Below are 16062 nucleotides of genomic sequence, written 5' to 3'. Positions count from 1 at the left end.
GAAAAAAAAGGAAACGGAAAAGAACAAGGAAGTAAATATAAGAAGAGGATATATATATATATATATATCCATGAGCGTGGATTCTCCTACGTTATATTCCTTATTATTGCATATATCAGAAAAAATGATTCCCCAGGTGTTTTTCTTCTTTCTTTCTTCTTCTTATGACGATGATACTGCTGCAGTTGGTGGCGGTTTTCATCTTTTGACTTTTATGACCGTTCTTGTCGCATATTTTTCATTTATTTATTATTTCCTTTTCTTCTTATTATTTATTTTATTATTTCTATTTCTTATTCCTATTTACTTAGCAGCTGGGGTGTGAAAAGAGAGATGCGACTCTCGCTAAGTTTACGCTGCAGCTACACCCCCAATCTCACCTCACTGACAAATCAAGTTAACCGCAGTGAACGGCTTCGCAAGTGGGGGAGCACCGGAGCACCGCCAGGCATTCCACGCATTACAAGACTTGAGGCAAAGTCTATTGCTATTCTGCATGAATCACCCAAATTGATTTTGGCCGGTAGGAATCGATGCAATAACTTTGACAGTAATCAGTTTATGCTTATTAGTAAGGCTACCAAGCGGTGTATGCTGGTTGATGCAGCAGATGACTGGCCTGATGATTGGGCCGCCTTTATTGCGGCTTCATCACTAACCCTGACGCACATTTTTCTCACACACTGTCACATTGATAATATTATAAATCTAAACGCCTTCTTAGGTATTTGTGGCCGCCGCCGCCAACAACAACAAGAACAAGAACAAAAACAAAATAATTCTAAGGAGGATGAAACAGATCATGATGGTAGTGAGAATATTGGAATTATGTGGTGTCCTGCAGAGGAGTGTTGGGTACAAAATTTTGGACGTGCGTGCGAACGATACCGTCGTTTTGAGGAAATGCACTCCGTTCTCCCCATGATGCGTCGAAACCTATACACCCCAAAACACTTAGTTAATCCATTAGTTTCTGGTTTCTCTAGCAATAGCAGTAGTTGTCATTTCCGAAGAAATGATGTATTATTATCTACCGCCACTAACCGGGCGTCATCCTTTATTGACTTTGGCGATGGTGTTTTATTATACTACATCTTTTCCCCCGGACACTCACCAGGGCATATGATGCTGCACGTCCCCAGTGAGAAACTCCTCTTCACGGGCGATCTACTTTATTATAATAAAGTTGGACGTGTTGATTTGCCGTGGGCAACAGGCACTCGCCTTGCGGAGAGTCTGCGGTTATTTGAGATGATGCCGGATAATACGGTTGTACTGCCTGGACACGGCCGTATGACGACACTGGGAAGGGAGCGGCGGGAGAATAAAGCACTGCTGAACTGTTATCAACGCCAAGAGATTGGACAACAGGAGGTGTCCATTGGATTCAACGAGGGATACCTTTGATTATTGATATTTTGTTTTTGTTTTTGTTGTTTTTGCAAGTTTCATATCTATTCTTGATTGTTTATGTTGTTGTTGGTGGGGATTGTGGTGTGTTTTCTCTACATTTTTTCTTCCTCAATATTCATTATTATTATTACTATTATTATTATTATTATTATTATTATTATTATTATTATTATTATTATTATTATTATTATTATTATTATTATTATTATTATTATTATTATTATTATTATTATTATTATTATTATTATTATTTTTCTTTTTTTCAGGCTCCTGATGATATATACGGGAGAGAAAGAGGGAAGTGCTGTGTATGGTGAAGAGAGAGATTCATTGACGTTTTTCTTTTTCTTTCTTTCTCTTTCCCTTCATTTACAGTGCAGCAGTAGATTTCGTTTTGTCTGGAGAGTAAGACAACCTCTATTTCTTTTTTATTTATTGTTGGTGTCATTCTACTCCATCAAGGCAAAAAGAGATAAAAAAATAGTTCAGAATCAAAAGTAAGGCAATAAGGGATTTTTTTTTCTTGTTATAAGCAGGGCTGATATATATATATTTCTCTCTCTTCTTCTGTCTGTCTGTAATTTCCATGCAACGACAATCCACTGCTATTACTATTGAGATTCTCTCGTGCAGGCCATGGCAGCCACGTTTGGCAGTGCGATTTGGCGGTCCGCGCGGTGATTGGCAGTGGATCGACGTTCCTACAATTCCACCCATTACACTTTCACAACCACTTCGTACTACTACTATTCATACTAATACTATTGTGGATAGTCTTAGCAATGAGAATAATGAAGTAAACACATCCATGTACGAATTGCTTATTGCCCCACCTCCACTTGCCCTCCATACTAGGGACAGGTCGAACTCCGTTCTAGTGGTTGATACCCGTTGCGAACCAAAGGAGCCTGTTACCCTTTGTACGCAACGTGAAGGTGGGGAACTTTTTCAAGTAGTGTTGTTATGGACTCTTTCTCCACAGTTGTGGATGTTAGACAAAAACAATAACGGGGAAAATTGGAATTGTCATAAAGGTAGTGAGTTATCGGTAATTACATGCGGTACAGTAGCGCAGGGAGAAGATGACTCTAATTTCATAAACTTACCTTCCGGGGCTTCTTTAGGAGTAGGGCAAAAAAGCCCTTCCGTTAAGGCTATAGCGAATGACACTAAATACATTAACAAACCCAATAAAAAGAAAATATCCACTATAGACGTGGGCTTACATTATAACGACAAGAAATATCAAATATCGGAGGAAGAAGAAGAGAATGAGCAAATGTCTAGGAAGAAGAAGAGTTATATTCCAGAGGAATTAACATCATCTGTAGGAAAAAAAGAAAAACAACAACAACAACCGCGATTATCGACGGCGTCTAATCTCTTTGCTGGTGTATCACCAGATCGGTTTGTTTTTCTCGTTACACTAGTCTCTATTAGGCCACGAAATGCGGCTCCAAACCGCGTAGTTGAAGTAATTCTCTCACTTGATTGGGGTAATAATGATGAGATATTACCACTGCTTCACACAAGAGCAGCCACACGTGAGAGTGCCGCAAGGATTCCTCAGATGAGTCCGCCAATGCTTCTCCCCTTTTCCATATTCCATCATGGGCAAATAATAACGGAAGAAAAGGCTTCTGAACATATATCGTCAGAGTTAGTGGAACAGGGAATGTTTCGCATTCGCTGCTCAGTTCTGGAGTGCTACACACAACGTAGCAGCAATAATAATAATAATAATAATAATAATAATAATAATAATAATAATAATAATAATAATAGTATTAATAATAATAATAATAATAGTATTAATAATATTGATACTCCCAGTGGTTCAACACAGGGAAGAAATCTTCGCTACTCCTCAGCGTCTAACGAAAGTAATAAGGCGATAAAAAATGACAAAATTAGGAACAAGAGTAAATCTGCTGAGGAGTGTGTATTTTTGATTGGTGAGGGTAGCATTTCTTTAGCTACACCACCCCATCTGTGCGATGTACCGAATGGAGATAGTAGTCCAATGGTACAATGGACACCACATCCTTATATTGAAGATGCTGCTATAGCAAAGGAAACTGTAAATTGTGATGCAGATGATGTGGAACTTGCTTTTACAATAATGACCTTGTCAGCATATCGTGAGACGCTTCTTAATTATGAGGCAGTGCGTCAATCATGTAGTGGTGGTGAACCGTGTGTGGAGGTTCGTGTAGAGACGATGGAAGAAAGTACTACTGCATTTACCTCTTCTCAAGAGTCACCATACACCGTAATGGAGATGTGGTTATCTCTTCCACCTGAAGATAAACAGGAAAGATACAATACGATTATATCTAACGCTCCTGGTCCTACTATGTGTCGACACTTGGTGATTGCTGGAAACCATTCAAAATTTGGTATTGGATTACAATCAGTCTTCTTCCCTGCAATATCCCCTTTTGCACGTCTCTCTGTTCTTGTTGAGCGGTATAATGCAATAGATACTCATGAGTCCATGTTATTGTTGTTGTGTCATGATCCTATCGCTATTGATATGACACGACCAGGAAAATGGATACCGCTTACATTGCAATTAAAGGAGAATCAAGCTGATAATAATAATAATAATAATAATATCATCTCGCTTAAACTGCAATACCGTTTGGGAAATAACTATTTTTCACCTTATAGATCTTCTGCAAGCACATGTTTCCTTAGTAAAAGTTACACGTTTCATCTTGGTGTACAAAGTTGTGAAAATCTCATGTCTTTGCTATCATATCCTGATGCCTCTTCTGCTCAGGCAATACGTATCGTCATCTCAGATGCAAAAGACAACACAGCAGAGGCCGTTTCACGCGTTGTGGATTACACCGAACTGTTGTTACTTAAAACTTTGCAGAATGAGTCAAGTCTCGAGCTTCGTTTCAATCGAATCTCTTTTTCTTACAACGTAAAAGATACGGGATCCTTGGGTAACGGTGACTCTAATAATAATAATAATAATAATAATAATAATAATAATAATAATAATAATAATAATAATAATAATAATTTATACGATAATGATGAAAGGGGAGGCAGTATAGCGCTGCGGTGTCAAGTATTAGCATTTGCCACTCGCACTGAGGCGGAACGATTACAGAATGCTTCTTGCATTGGTGAAGGTCATATAATTCTTCTTCCATCCCGTCTGGAATTTCATAATGCTAAAGAAGAATTCACATCATCTATTGATGTTAAAATGGCCATTGACTCTTTAGCTCAATCTTGTACGAACTACGCAATTCTGCGTCTTTGTGGGACAGTGAGGTATGCGAATCATGAGGAGCATGATAATGTGCTTTGTATTCGTTCCCTACATTTGCAGCGTCTTTCACATTATGTGGAGTCTCAAATACCACACGTTGTGAATCCTAGAATAATTTTAGGTATGTGGTTTCGACCTGGGAAAGATAAAACTAAAAGTAAACGGTCAAAGTATTTATTTTGTTGTTTTTATCCAATGATAATAGGAAACTCTTCACTACTAGAGCAGGCACAAGAGTGTATTCCAATTCAACATAATGAATTTATTTTGTGTTCCTCTGCTAGGGAGTTGACGCTGTGTATTGCACTCGTTCCCAATATTTCATCTTCATCTCACGTTGTTGTTCATGATGATGATGATGATGATATACGTAAAGCTTTTCGAATGTCATTTAAGAATTTGAAAAAATACTTGAATGAACATAAAAAAATGGGCATGGCAAAAAATAATAACAATGATTCCTCTATATGGCCTGGAAAATACTTTGAGATTGAGCTCACTCCCTCTCATGTTACTTCCGGTCTCGTTGCTGGGATGACACGTGTTAATGAGGAATTACTATTGCGTATGCAGGCCGAATGGATTAAATCCTCACTAAAGGAAGAAATAGTGCCTGTATCATATCAACCATCACCATGGCTTTGGGCAGTTCGCATTACAAGAACTATCCCCATCAAATATTCAATGTATTATGTAGTACGCATTGCCTGTGAACCTATCGGATATGATGAACCAGTAGAAGTACCACCACCATCATCATCATTATCACCACAGTGTGTCCCTGATGATATGTACTCAGTAGTTAGATCACACTTTCGGCGCAAACAGTATCATTTGCCTTTACAAGAGTCTCTGCAAGAAGATAGTGTTAACTTATTTGCTTGCTCTAATGTTACCACGGTGCGTCTAGCAGCATCCATACCTTATACAACTTCATTAGTTCGTACAGTGTTTGTCTTTGGAGATGCCTGCACTACACGTACTCGTATAACAATTATTGAAAATGGGAAACGCGTGCGGTCTATTATTGCAGATGGTCTTGATAGACAAGGAACGACCCTTTTAGAAAGAGAGAAAACGGCTATTAACTGGTATCATGGATCGTTAGAAGTTGATCCATACAAAGAGCAGCATCAGCGTGCGGAAGGCGAAAGACGCTGGCGTAAACTGTTAAAGGAAGAGGAAGGATTACAAAGAAATTGTCCAGGTCCTCTAATTGTCCCGTTTATAACATCTACAGCAACAAAAGCAGTAACAGAAATAGGAGAAGGAGCTAGTGAATTAGCTGTTAGTTATCACACACTAACCCGCTGCGGATATGATGGGGCGTTACTTTTGGGTGGAGTCCCGGTACGAAGTGTTCCTGTGGTGTATTATTACTCTTTTAGTGATAATGAATGGTTTCCTGTATCATTAGAAGTCATCCCGCCACGGGGTCAATTCCATCATCATTCTCATTCTCAAGAACATTGGGATCACTTTAGTATGGACTTTGCGGCACGTCAGGGACACACAGCAGTATATTGCCCAAAAATAAGTGCCGTTTATGTATACGGTGGAATTGCTACTGGAAAAAATGTCCCGACAAACTGGAAAAGTGATGCTATTAACAATAAGAGAAGTAATGACATTTATAATGGCGATAATGCAGATGACGAGAGAAGGTTTCAATCAGTTCTTAAGGAAACTCATTCCCATAACCACATGAGGTATTTAAATGATGTATGGTGTATTCACCTCCTAGATAGTACTGTAGAATGTATAGAAACGGTGTATTCATCAGGGAATCATATATTTATGAATAAGGCTCGATGGAGGCACTCGGCAGCATATTACAATAATAATATGATTATAGTAGGAGGTAAAACACCGTGTTATCGAAAAGAGCTTCTTAACTCACCTCCTTCTTCTCAATCCGTAAATAATAAGGATGAGGAAGATAAGGTATGTAGCTGTAGTGAGCTTTTGATATTAAACTTACGTATGCAAACTTGGTTCACATGCTGCTGTGAAGGTTCTGTCCGTCCTGAACCACGCTACGGCCATGCAACAGCCACAAGAGGAGCTATTATGTATATGTATGGTGGAATGTCAAGTGCAGAGAAATTATTAGATGATCTCCACGAGTTAAACATGGAAACACGTACATGGAAGCGTATTCTACACAATGGCATCGTAGCACCGCCGCCTATGCATCTCGCCGCTCTTGATGCTGTTACGATAGAAGAAACCCCCTGCCTGATACTCGTGGGGGGAGAAGCGGAAGCACCAGCTCAACAGTTGCGAATTTTTCTCTTCTCTCAAACTTCTCAATTCTGGCGTAAAATTGAGTTTGCATGTGCCACCGGTCCCACACGTATTGGTTTGGCGATATGTGATGCCACAACAGTAAAACTACGACGACAACAACAACAGCAACAACAACAACAGCAACAACAACAACAACAACAATCGAAGATTCGATATGTCCGCAAACGACTGCCATTTCGGAATATATCCCTCCTCAAGCTACTAGTCGTCGGTGGAGAAAGAGGGAATGAGAGTTGCAAACACTTTGAAAGGCGTCACTTCATCCGAGGAGAATATCAAACGGAAATGTCATATCGTCCGTTTCTCATCAACCTCGCACGTGATCAACACATGTCTGCTGTATGTCGTGATAACACAACAGCGAGAAAACGACTATCCCCATCCCCTGTTCCACCCGCAACACCAAGTCCAACACCGCAGAAATGCTCCAGATATCACTGCGGTGAATCACCTGGATTCCACACCACCACCACCACACCGTCTGCTCTCACACGAGAGGAACAGGAAGACCTTATCAACAGACTCTATTACTATGAAATGCGTATACGACACCTGCGGCGATCCCTCACCCCACGACCACCCTCACGTCCATCTCGCTCTAACACACGACAACAACAACGAAAACCCACATCTGGACGCAGAACATCAATATTGCACAGCAACCTCTGGTCTACCACACCAATTCGATACCACCACCACCACCACCCACAACAACAACAACAAGAGCAACAACAGATCAACTCTATACAAAATCTGGAAAAGGATACGCTAATAAAAGTGCACAAAGAAAAATATCGACAAGACGAATGCGAGACCACAGAAACGGCAAAACAAATAGAAGTCTCTAACACACGCGAACACATCACGTATTGTGCAAATCAAATGAGGGACACACAACAGTGCCATACACTGAATACACAGCAGCATCAATACCAAACCAATCGTTCTCTTCTTCAATCGACACTACCACCAAAATCATTAAAACATTTAAAAGAAAAACCAGCTTTGGCACCTTTACAAAATAACCCCCCAAAAGAAAATCATTCACAAAACGAGTGCCACAAGGAAAACAATTCCACCTTAATTCCAATGGAAACTACACAGAACCACAATATGGTTAACAAAACTGAAAACAATAACTCAAAAAGAGAAGAAGCACCTTCTACACCTGAGGAAACAGTACAACACCCCATGGCCATATTGCATGCAGCGAGTGGATCCTCAGAAGAAGAAGAAGAAGAAACCGCACCGACGCCTGAGGAAACAGTACAACAACACCCTATGGCCACATTGCATGCAGCGAGTGGATCCTCAGAAGAAGAAGAAGAAACCGCACCGACGCCTGAGGAAACAGTACAACACCCTATGGCCACATTGCATGCAGCGAGTGGATCCTCAGAAGAAGAAGAAACCGCACCGACGCCTGAGGAAACAGTACAACAACACCCTATGGCCACATTGCATGCAGCGAGTGGATCCTCAGAAGAAGAAGAAGAAACCGCACCGACGCCTGAGGAAACAGTACAACACCCTATGGCCACATTGCATGCAGCGAGTGGATCCTCAGAAGAAGAAGAAACCGCACCGACGCCTGAGGAAACAGTACAACAACACCCTATGGCCACATTGCATGCAGCGAGTGGATCCTCAGAAGAAGAAGAAGAGGAAGAAGAAGAAACCGCACCGACGCCTGAGGAAACAGTACAACACCCCATGGCCACATTGCATGCAGCGAGTGGATCCTCAGAAGAAGAAGAAACCGCACCGACGCCTGAGGAAACAGTACAACACCCCATGGCCACATTGCATGCAGCGAGTGGATCCTCAGAAGAAGAAGAAACCGCACCGACGCCTGAGGAAACAGTACAACAACACCCTATGGCCACATTGCATGCAGCGAGTGGATCCTCAGAAGAAGAAGAAGAAACCGCACCGACGCCTGAGGGAACAGTACAACACCCTATGGCCACATTGCATGCAGCGAGTGGATCCTCAGAAGAAGAAGAAGAGGAAGAAGAAGAAACCGCACCGACGCCTGAGGAAACAGTACAACACCCCATGGCCACGTTGCATGCAGCGAGTGGATCCTCAGAAGAAGAAGAAGAAACCGCACCGACGCCTGAGGAAACAGTACAACAACACCCTATGGCCACATTGCATGCAGCGAGTGGATCCTCAGAAGAAGAAGAAACCGCACCGACGCCTGAGGAAACAGTACAACACCCCATGGCCACATTGCATGCAGCGAGTGGATCCTCAGAAGAAGAAGAAACCGCACCGACGCCTGAGGAAACAGTACAACAACACCCTATGGCCACATTGCATGCAGCGAGTGGATCCTCAGAAGAAGAAGAAGAGGAAGAAGAAGAAACCGCACCGACGCCTGAGGAAACAGTACAACAACACCCTATGGCCACATTGCATGCAGCGAGTGGATCCTCAGAAGAAGAAGAAGAGGAAGAAGAAGAAACCGCACCGACGCCTGAGGAAACAGTACAACACCCCATGGCCACGTTGCATGCAGCGAGTGGATCCTCAGAAGAAGAAGAAGAAACCGCACCGACGCCTGAGGAAACAGTACAACAACACCCTATGGCCACATTGCATGCAGCGAGTGGATCCTCAGAAGAAGAAGAAGAAACCGCACCGACGCCTGAGGAAACAGTACAACACCCTATGGCCACATTGCATGCAGCGAGTGGATCCTCAGAAGAAGAAGAAACCGCACCGACGCCTGAGGAAACAGTACAACACCCCATGGCCACATTGCATGCAGCGAGTGGATCCTCAGAAGAAGAAGAAACCGCACCGACGCCTGAGGAAACAGTACAACAACACCCTATGGCCACATTGCATGCAGCGAGTGGATCCTCAGAAGAAGAAGAAGAAACCGCACCGACGCCTGAGGGAACAGTACAACACCCCATGGCCACATTGCATGCAGCGAGTGGATCCTCAGAAGAAGAAACCGCACCGACGCCTGAGGGAACAGTACAACACCCTATGGCCACATTGCATGCAGCGAGTGGATCCTCAGAAGAAGAAGAAACCGCACCGACGCCTGAGGAAACAGTACAACAACACCCTATGGCCACATTGCATGCAGCGAGTGGATCCTCAGAAGAAGAAGAAGAAACCGCACCGACGCCTGAGGGAACAGTACAACACCCCATGGCCACATTGCATGCAGCGAGTGGATCCTCAGAAGAAGAAACCGCACCGACGCCTGAGGAAACAGTACAACACCCTATGGCCACATTGCATGCAGCGAGTGGATCCTCAGAAGAAGAAGAAACCGCACCGACGCCTGAGGAAACAGTACAACAACACCCTATGGCCACATTGCATGCAGCGAGTGGATCCTCAGAAGAAGAAGAAGAAACCGCACCGACGCCTGAGGGAACAGTACAACACCCCATGGCCACATTGCATGCAGCGAGTGGATCCTCAGAAGAAGAAACCGCACCGACGCCTGAGGGAACAGTACAACACCCCATGGCCACATTGCATGCAGCGAGTGGATCCTCAGAAGAAGAAGAAACCGCACCGACGCCTGAGGAAACAGTACAACAACACCCTATGGCCACATTGCATGCAGCGAGTGGATCCTCAGAAGAAGAAGAAGAGGAAGAAGAAGAAACCGCACCGACGCCTGAGGAAACAGTACAACACCCCATGGCCACGTTGCATGCAGCGAGTGGATCCTCAGAAGAAGAAGAAGAAACCGCACCGACGCCTGAGGAAACAGTACAACAACACCCTATGGCCACATTGCATGCAGCGAGTGGATCCTCAGAAGAAGAAGAAGAAACCGCACCGACGCCTGAGGAAACAGTACAACACCCTATGGCCACATTGCATGCAGCGAGTGGATCCTCAGAAGAAGAAGAAACCGCACCGACGCCTGAGGAAACAGTACAACACCCCATGGCCACATTGCATGCAGCGAGTGGATCCTCAGAAGAAGAAGAAACCGCACCGACGCCTGAGGAAACAGTACAACAACACCCTATGGCCACATTGCATGCAGCGAGTGGATCCTCAGAAGAAGAAGAAGAGGAAGAAGAAGAAACCGCACCGACGCCTGAGGAAACAGTACAACACCCCATGGCCACGTTGCATGCAGCGAGTGGATCCTCAGAAGAAGAAGAAGAAACCGCACCGACGCCTGAGGGAACAGTACAACACCCTATGGCCACATTGCATGCAGCGAGTGGATCCTCAGAAGAAGAAGAAGAAACCGCACCGACGCCTGAGGAAACAGTACAACACCCTATGGCCACATTGCATGCAGCGAGTGGATCCTCAGAAGAAGAAACCGCACCGACGCCTGAGGGAACAGTACAACACCCTATGGCCACATTGCATGCAGCGAGTGAATCCTCAGAAGAAGAAGAAGAGGAAGAAGAAGAAACCGCACCGACGCCTGAGGAAACAGTACAACACCCTATGGCCACGTTGCATGCAGCGAGTGGATCCTCAGAAGAAGAAGAAGAAACCGCACCGACGCCTGAGGAAACAGTACAACACCCTATGGCCACATTGCATGCAGCGAGTGGATCCTCAGAAGAAGAAGAAGAAACCGCACCGACGCCTGAGGGAACAGTACAACACCCCATGGCCACATTGCATGCAGCGAGTGGATCCTCAGAAGAAGAAACCGCACCGACGCCTGAGGGAACAGTACAACACCCTATGGCCACATTGCATGCAGCGAGTGGATCCTCAGAAGAAGAAGAAGAAACCGCACCGACGCCTGAGGAAACAGTACAACACCCTATGGCCACGTTGCATGCAGCGAGTGGATCCTCAGAAGAAGAAGAAACCGCACCGACGCCTGAGGAAACAGTACAACACCCCATGGCCACGTTGCATGCAGCGAGTGGATCCTCAGAAGAAGAAGAAACCGCACCGACGCCTGAGGAAACAGTACAACAACACCCCATGGCCACATTGCATGCAGCGAGTGGATCCTCAGAAGAAGAAGAAGAAACCGCACCGACGCCTGAGGAAACAGTACAACACCCTATGGCCACATTGCATGCAGCGAGTGGATCCTCAGAAGAAGAAACCGCACCGACGCCTGAGGGAACAGTACAACACCCTATGGCCACATTGCATGCAGCGAGTGGATCCTCAGAAGAAGAAGAAGAAACCGCACCGACGCCTGAGGGAACAGTACAACACCCCATGGCCACATTGCATGCAGCGAGTGGATCCTCAGAAGAAGAAACCGCACCGACGCCTGAGGGAACAGTACAACACCCTATGGCCACATTGCATGCAGCGAGTGGATCCTCAGAAGAAGAAGAAGAAACCGCACCGACGCCTGAGGAAACAGTACAACACCCTATGGCCACGTTGCATGCAGCGAGTGGATCCTCAGAAGAAGAAGAAACCGCACCGACGCCTGAGGAAACAGTACAACACCCCATGGCCACGTTGCATGCAGCGAGTGGATCCTCAGAAGAAGAAGAAACCGCACCGACGCCTGAGGAAACAGTACAACAACACCCCATGGCCACATTGCATGCAGCGAGTGGATCCTCAGAAGAAGAAGAAGAAACCGCACCGACGCCTGAGGAAACAGTACAACAACACCCCATGGCCACATTGCATGCAGCGAGTGGATCCTCAGAAGAAGAAGAAGAAACCGCACCGACGCCTGAGGAAACAGTACAACACCCCATGGCCACGTTGCATGCAGCGAGTGGATCCTCAGAAGAAGAAGAAGAAACCGCACCGACGCCTGAGGAAACAGTACAACACCCTATGGCCACATTGCATGCAGCGAGTGGATCCTCAGAAGAAGAAGAAGAAACCGCACCGACGCCTGAGGAAACAGTACAACACCCTATGGCCACATTGCATGCAGCGAGTGGATCCTCAGAAGAAGAAACCGCACCGACGCCTGAGGGAACAGTACAACACCCTATGGCCACATTGCATGCAGCGAGTGAATCCTCAGAAGAAGAAGAAGAGGAAGAAGAAGAAACCGCACCGACGCCTGAGGAAACAGTACAACACCCTATGGCCACGTTGCATGCAGCGAGTGGATCCTCAGAAGAAGAAGAAGAAACCGCACCGACGCCTGAGGAAACAGTACAACACCCCATGGCCACGTTGCATGCAGCGAGTGGATCCTCAGAAGAAGAAGAAGAAACCGCACCGACGCCTGAGGGAACAGTACAACACCCTATGGCCACATTGCATGCAGCGAGTGGATCCTCAGAAGAAGAAACCGCACCGACGCCTGAGGGAACAGTACAACACCCTATGGCCACATTGCATGCAGCGAGTGGATCCTCAGAAGAAGAAGAAGAAACCGCACCGACGCCTGAGGAAACAGTACAACACCCTATGGCCACGTTGCATGCAGCGAGTGGATCCTCAGAAGAAGAAGAAACCGCACCGACGCCTGAGGAAACAGTACAACACCCCATGGCCACGTTGCATGCAGCGAGTGGATCCTCAGAAGAAGAAGAAACCGCACCGACGCCTGAGGAAACAGTACAACACCCTATGGCCACATTGCATGCAGCGAGTGGATCCTCAGAAGAAGAAGAAACCGCACCGACGCCTGAGGAAACAGTACAACAACACCCCATGGCCACATTGCATGCAGCGAGTGGATCCTCAGAAGAAGAAGAAGAAACCGCACCGACGCCTGAGGAAACAGTACAACAACACCCCATGGCCACATTGCATGCAGCGAGTGGATCCTCAGAAGAAGAAGAAGAAACCGCACCGACGCCTGAGGAAACAGTACAACACCCTATGGCCACATTGCATGCAGCGAGTGGATCCTCAGAAGAAGAAACCGCACCGACGCCTGAGGGAACAGTACAACACCCTATGGCCACATTGCATGCAGCGAGTGGATCCTCAGAAGAAGAAGAAGAAACCGCACCGACGCCTGAGGGAACAGTACAACACCCCATGGCCACATTGCATGCAGCGAGTGGATCCTCAGAAGAAGAAACCGCACCGACGCCTGAGGGAACAGTACAACACCCTATGGCCACATTGCATGCAGCGAGTGGATCCTCAGAAGAAGAAGAAGAAACCGCACCGACGCCTGAGGAAACAGTACAACACCCTATGGCCACGTTGCATGCAGCGAGTGGATCCTCAGAAGAAGAAGAAACCGCACCGACGCCTGAGGAAACAGTACAACACCCCATGGCCACGTTGCATGCAGCGAGTGGATCCTCAGAAGAAGAAGAAACCGCACCGACGCCTGAGGAAACAGTACAACAACACCCCATGGCCACATTGCATGCAGCGAGTGGATCCTCAGAAGAAGAAGAAGAAACCGCACCGACGCCTGAGGAAACAGTACAACAACACCCCATGGCCACATTGCATGCAGCGAGTGGATCCTCAGAAGAAGAAGAAGAAACCGCACCGACGCCTGAGGAAACAGTACAACACCCTATGGCCACATTGCATGCAGCGAGTGGATCCTCAGAAGAAGAAGAAACCGCACCGACGCCTGAGGAAACAGTACAACACCCTATGGCCACATTGCATGCAGCGAGTGGATCCTCAGAAGAAGAAGAAACCGCACCGACGCCTGAGGAAACAGTACAACAACACCCTATGGCCACATTGCATGCAGCGAGTGGATCCTCAGAAGAAGAAGAAACCGCACCGACGCCTGAGGAAACAGTACAACACCCTATGGCCACATTGCATGCAGCGAGTGGATCCTCAGAAGAAGAAGAAACCGCACCGACGCCTGAGGAAACAGTACAACAACACCCCATGGCCACGTTGCATGCAGCGAGTGGATCCTCAGAAGAAGAAGAAACCGCACCGACGCCTGAGGAAACAGTACAACAACACCCTATGGCCACATTGCATGCAGCGAGTGGATCCTCAGAAGAAGAAGAAGAGGAAGAAGAAGAAACCGCACCGACGCCTGAGGAAACAGTACAACACCCCATGGCCACGTTGCATGCAGCGAGTGGATCCTCAGAAGAAGAAGAAGAAACCGCACCGACGCCTGAGGGAACAGTACAACACCCTATGGCCACATTGCATGCAGAGAACGAAAACTTGGAAATGAAGAATGAGTGTCGTGGTAGTACTGCAAATGATCGTAACAGATTTACTTGTTTTAAGGGCGGAGCTCAGGAAATTGGTGTTGTGAGTACCCGTGATTTGGCTGGAATCAATTTTTATCGTGGGATTCAAGATAATGGTGATGGTAATGTAAGTCGGAGAGAGGATCCCCTCGTTGATGGACAATGCCCTGATCCTTCTATTTATGTTGGGGAATCTCACGTTCCCTGTGGTGGTGTATCGTCTGCGAAGCGTTCTTTCGATGATGATTCTGCGAATGGGTCTCGTCATGGTTTTTCATCTTCGTTAAATAAGCGTGAAAGTGGCGAAAAAATATCGGAGACTAGTGGATTTCTTGATGCCGATTTTAATTTTTAGTTTCTTCTTTGTTACCGCCTTGTATGGTGAATTACTTTTGTGTGTGTGCGAAAAAATGTTGGAAATAGATTGCGGGGGGCAATGGTTCTCTTGGAAAGTGCCGGCGCTGTCTTGTTTTTTTTTTTTTGGTTTGTTGACGATTTTTTTTTGAATTTTTTTTTTTGGCTTTCGTTAGAAGTTTTGTGAAAGGAGGGGCGGTTGATACTCCAGAGGCTCCCGGCGATCAAAGGGGAAGATTCAAGTTTCAAAAAATGTGGGGCGGTTTTTATCGGGCGCCATGCGTTTAGGACGGGGGCCTAAGGGAGCCTCGGGGTGAGCTTTGTAAGGATTCCGGGGGGCTGATCGGGCTTCGTCGGCAGAAAAGATGTGTTTGGCCCCTTCGGGGTTCTTCGATAATCTGGCCTTTTTTCCTTCCGTTTCCCCGGGTTCCTCCAAGAATGGGGTTTTAGGGGGTTGTGTTTCTTTTTTTTTTACCACTTCCCTCCAAAGGGATGGGTGAACCGACGATTTTTCGCGCTTAGAGTTCGCCAGGGATGCCTTCAAAAAGTTTTTTTCTTTCATTTCGAAGAAAAAAATTTATTTTTCTCATTTCCGCACCCTTT

The 16062-nt window shown here is 45.8% G+C and overlaps 2 protein-coding genes across 3 annotated transcripts; both read left to right on the top strand.

Moving 5' to 3' along the window:
- Window positions 1–333: 333 nt before the first annotated feature.
- On the top strand, window positions 334–1407 carry LSM04_000441 (Metallo-beta-lactamase; the record flags this gene model as incomplete). Its single annotated transcript, XM_067333432.1, has 1 exon — window positions 334–1407. The coding sequence occupies one exon, from the start codon at window positions 334–336 to the stop codon at window positions 1405–1407; it is 1074 nt and encodes a 357-aa protein (XP_067190372.1).
- A 592-nt stretch (window positions 1408–1999) lies between these two features.
- LSM04_000701 (uncharacterized protein) lies at window positions 2000–15460 on the top strand (the record flags this gene model as incomplete). Of its 2 annotated transcripts, none has more annotated exons than XM_067333430.1 (2): window positions 2000–4319; window positions 4485–15460. In XM_067333430.1, the coding sequence occupies 2 exons, from the start codon at window positions 2000–2002 to the stop codon at window positions 15458–15460; spliced, it is 13296 nt and encodes a 4431-aa protein (XP_067190382.1). The 2 variants fall into 2 exon arrangements, with proteins under 2 accessions (XP_067190382.1, XP_067190383.1); XM_067333431.1 differs by having other exon boundaries at window positions 2000–6452; window positions 6534–15460.
- Between the last annotated feature and the right edge of the window lie 602 nt (window positions 15461–16062).

Source organism: Trypanosoma melophagium, assembly GCF_022059095.1.
Source record: "Trypanosoma melophagium isolate St. Kilda chromosome Unknown ctg27segment0, whole genome shotgun sequence".
Taxonomy (NCBI): domain Eukaryota; phylum Euglenozoa; class Kinetoplastea; order Trypanosomatida; family Trypanosomatidae; genus Trypanosoma; species Trypanosoma melophagium.
The sequence above is the reverse complement of the archived record's forward strand: the minus strand, read 5'-3'. Positions and strand labels throughout refer to the sequence as shown.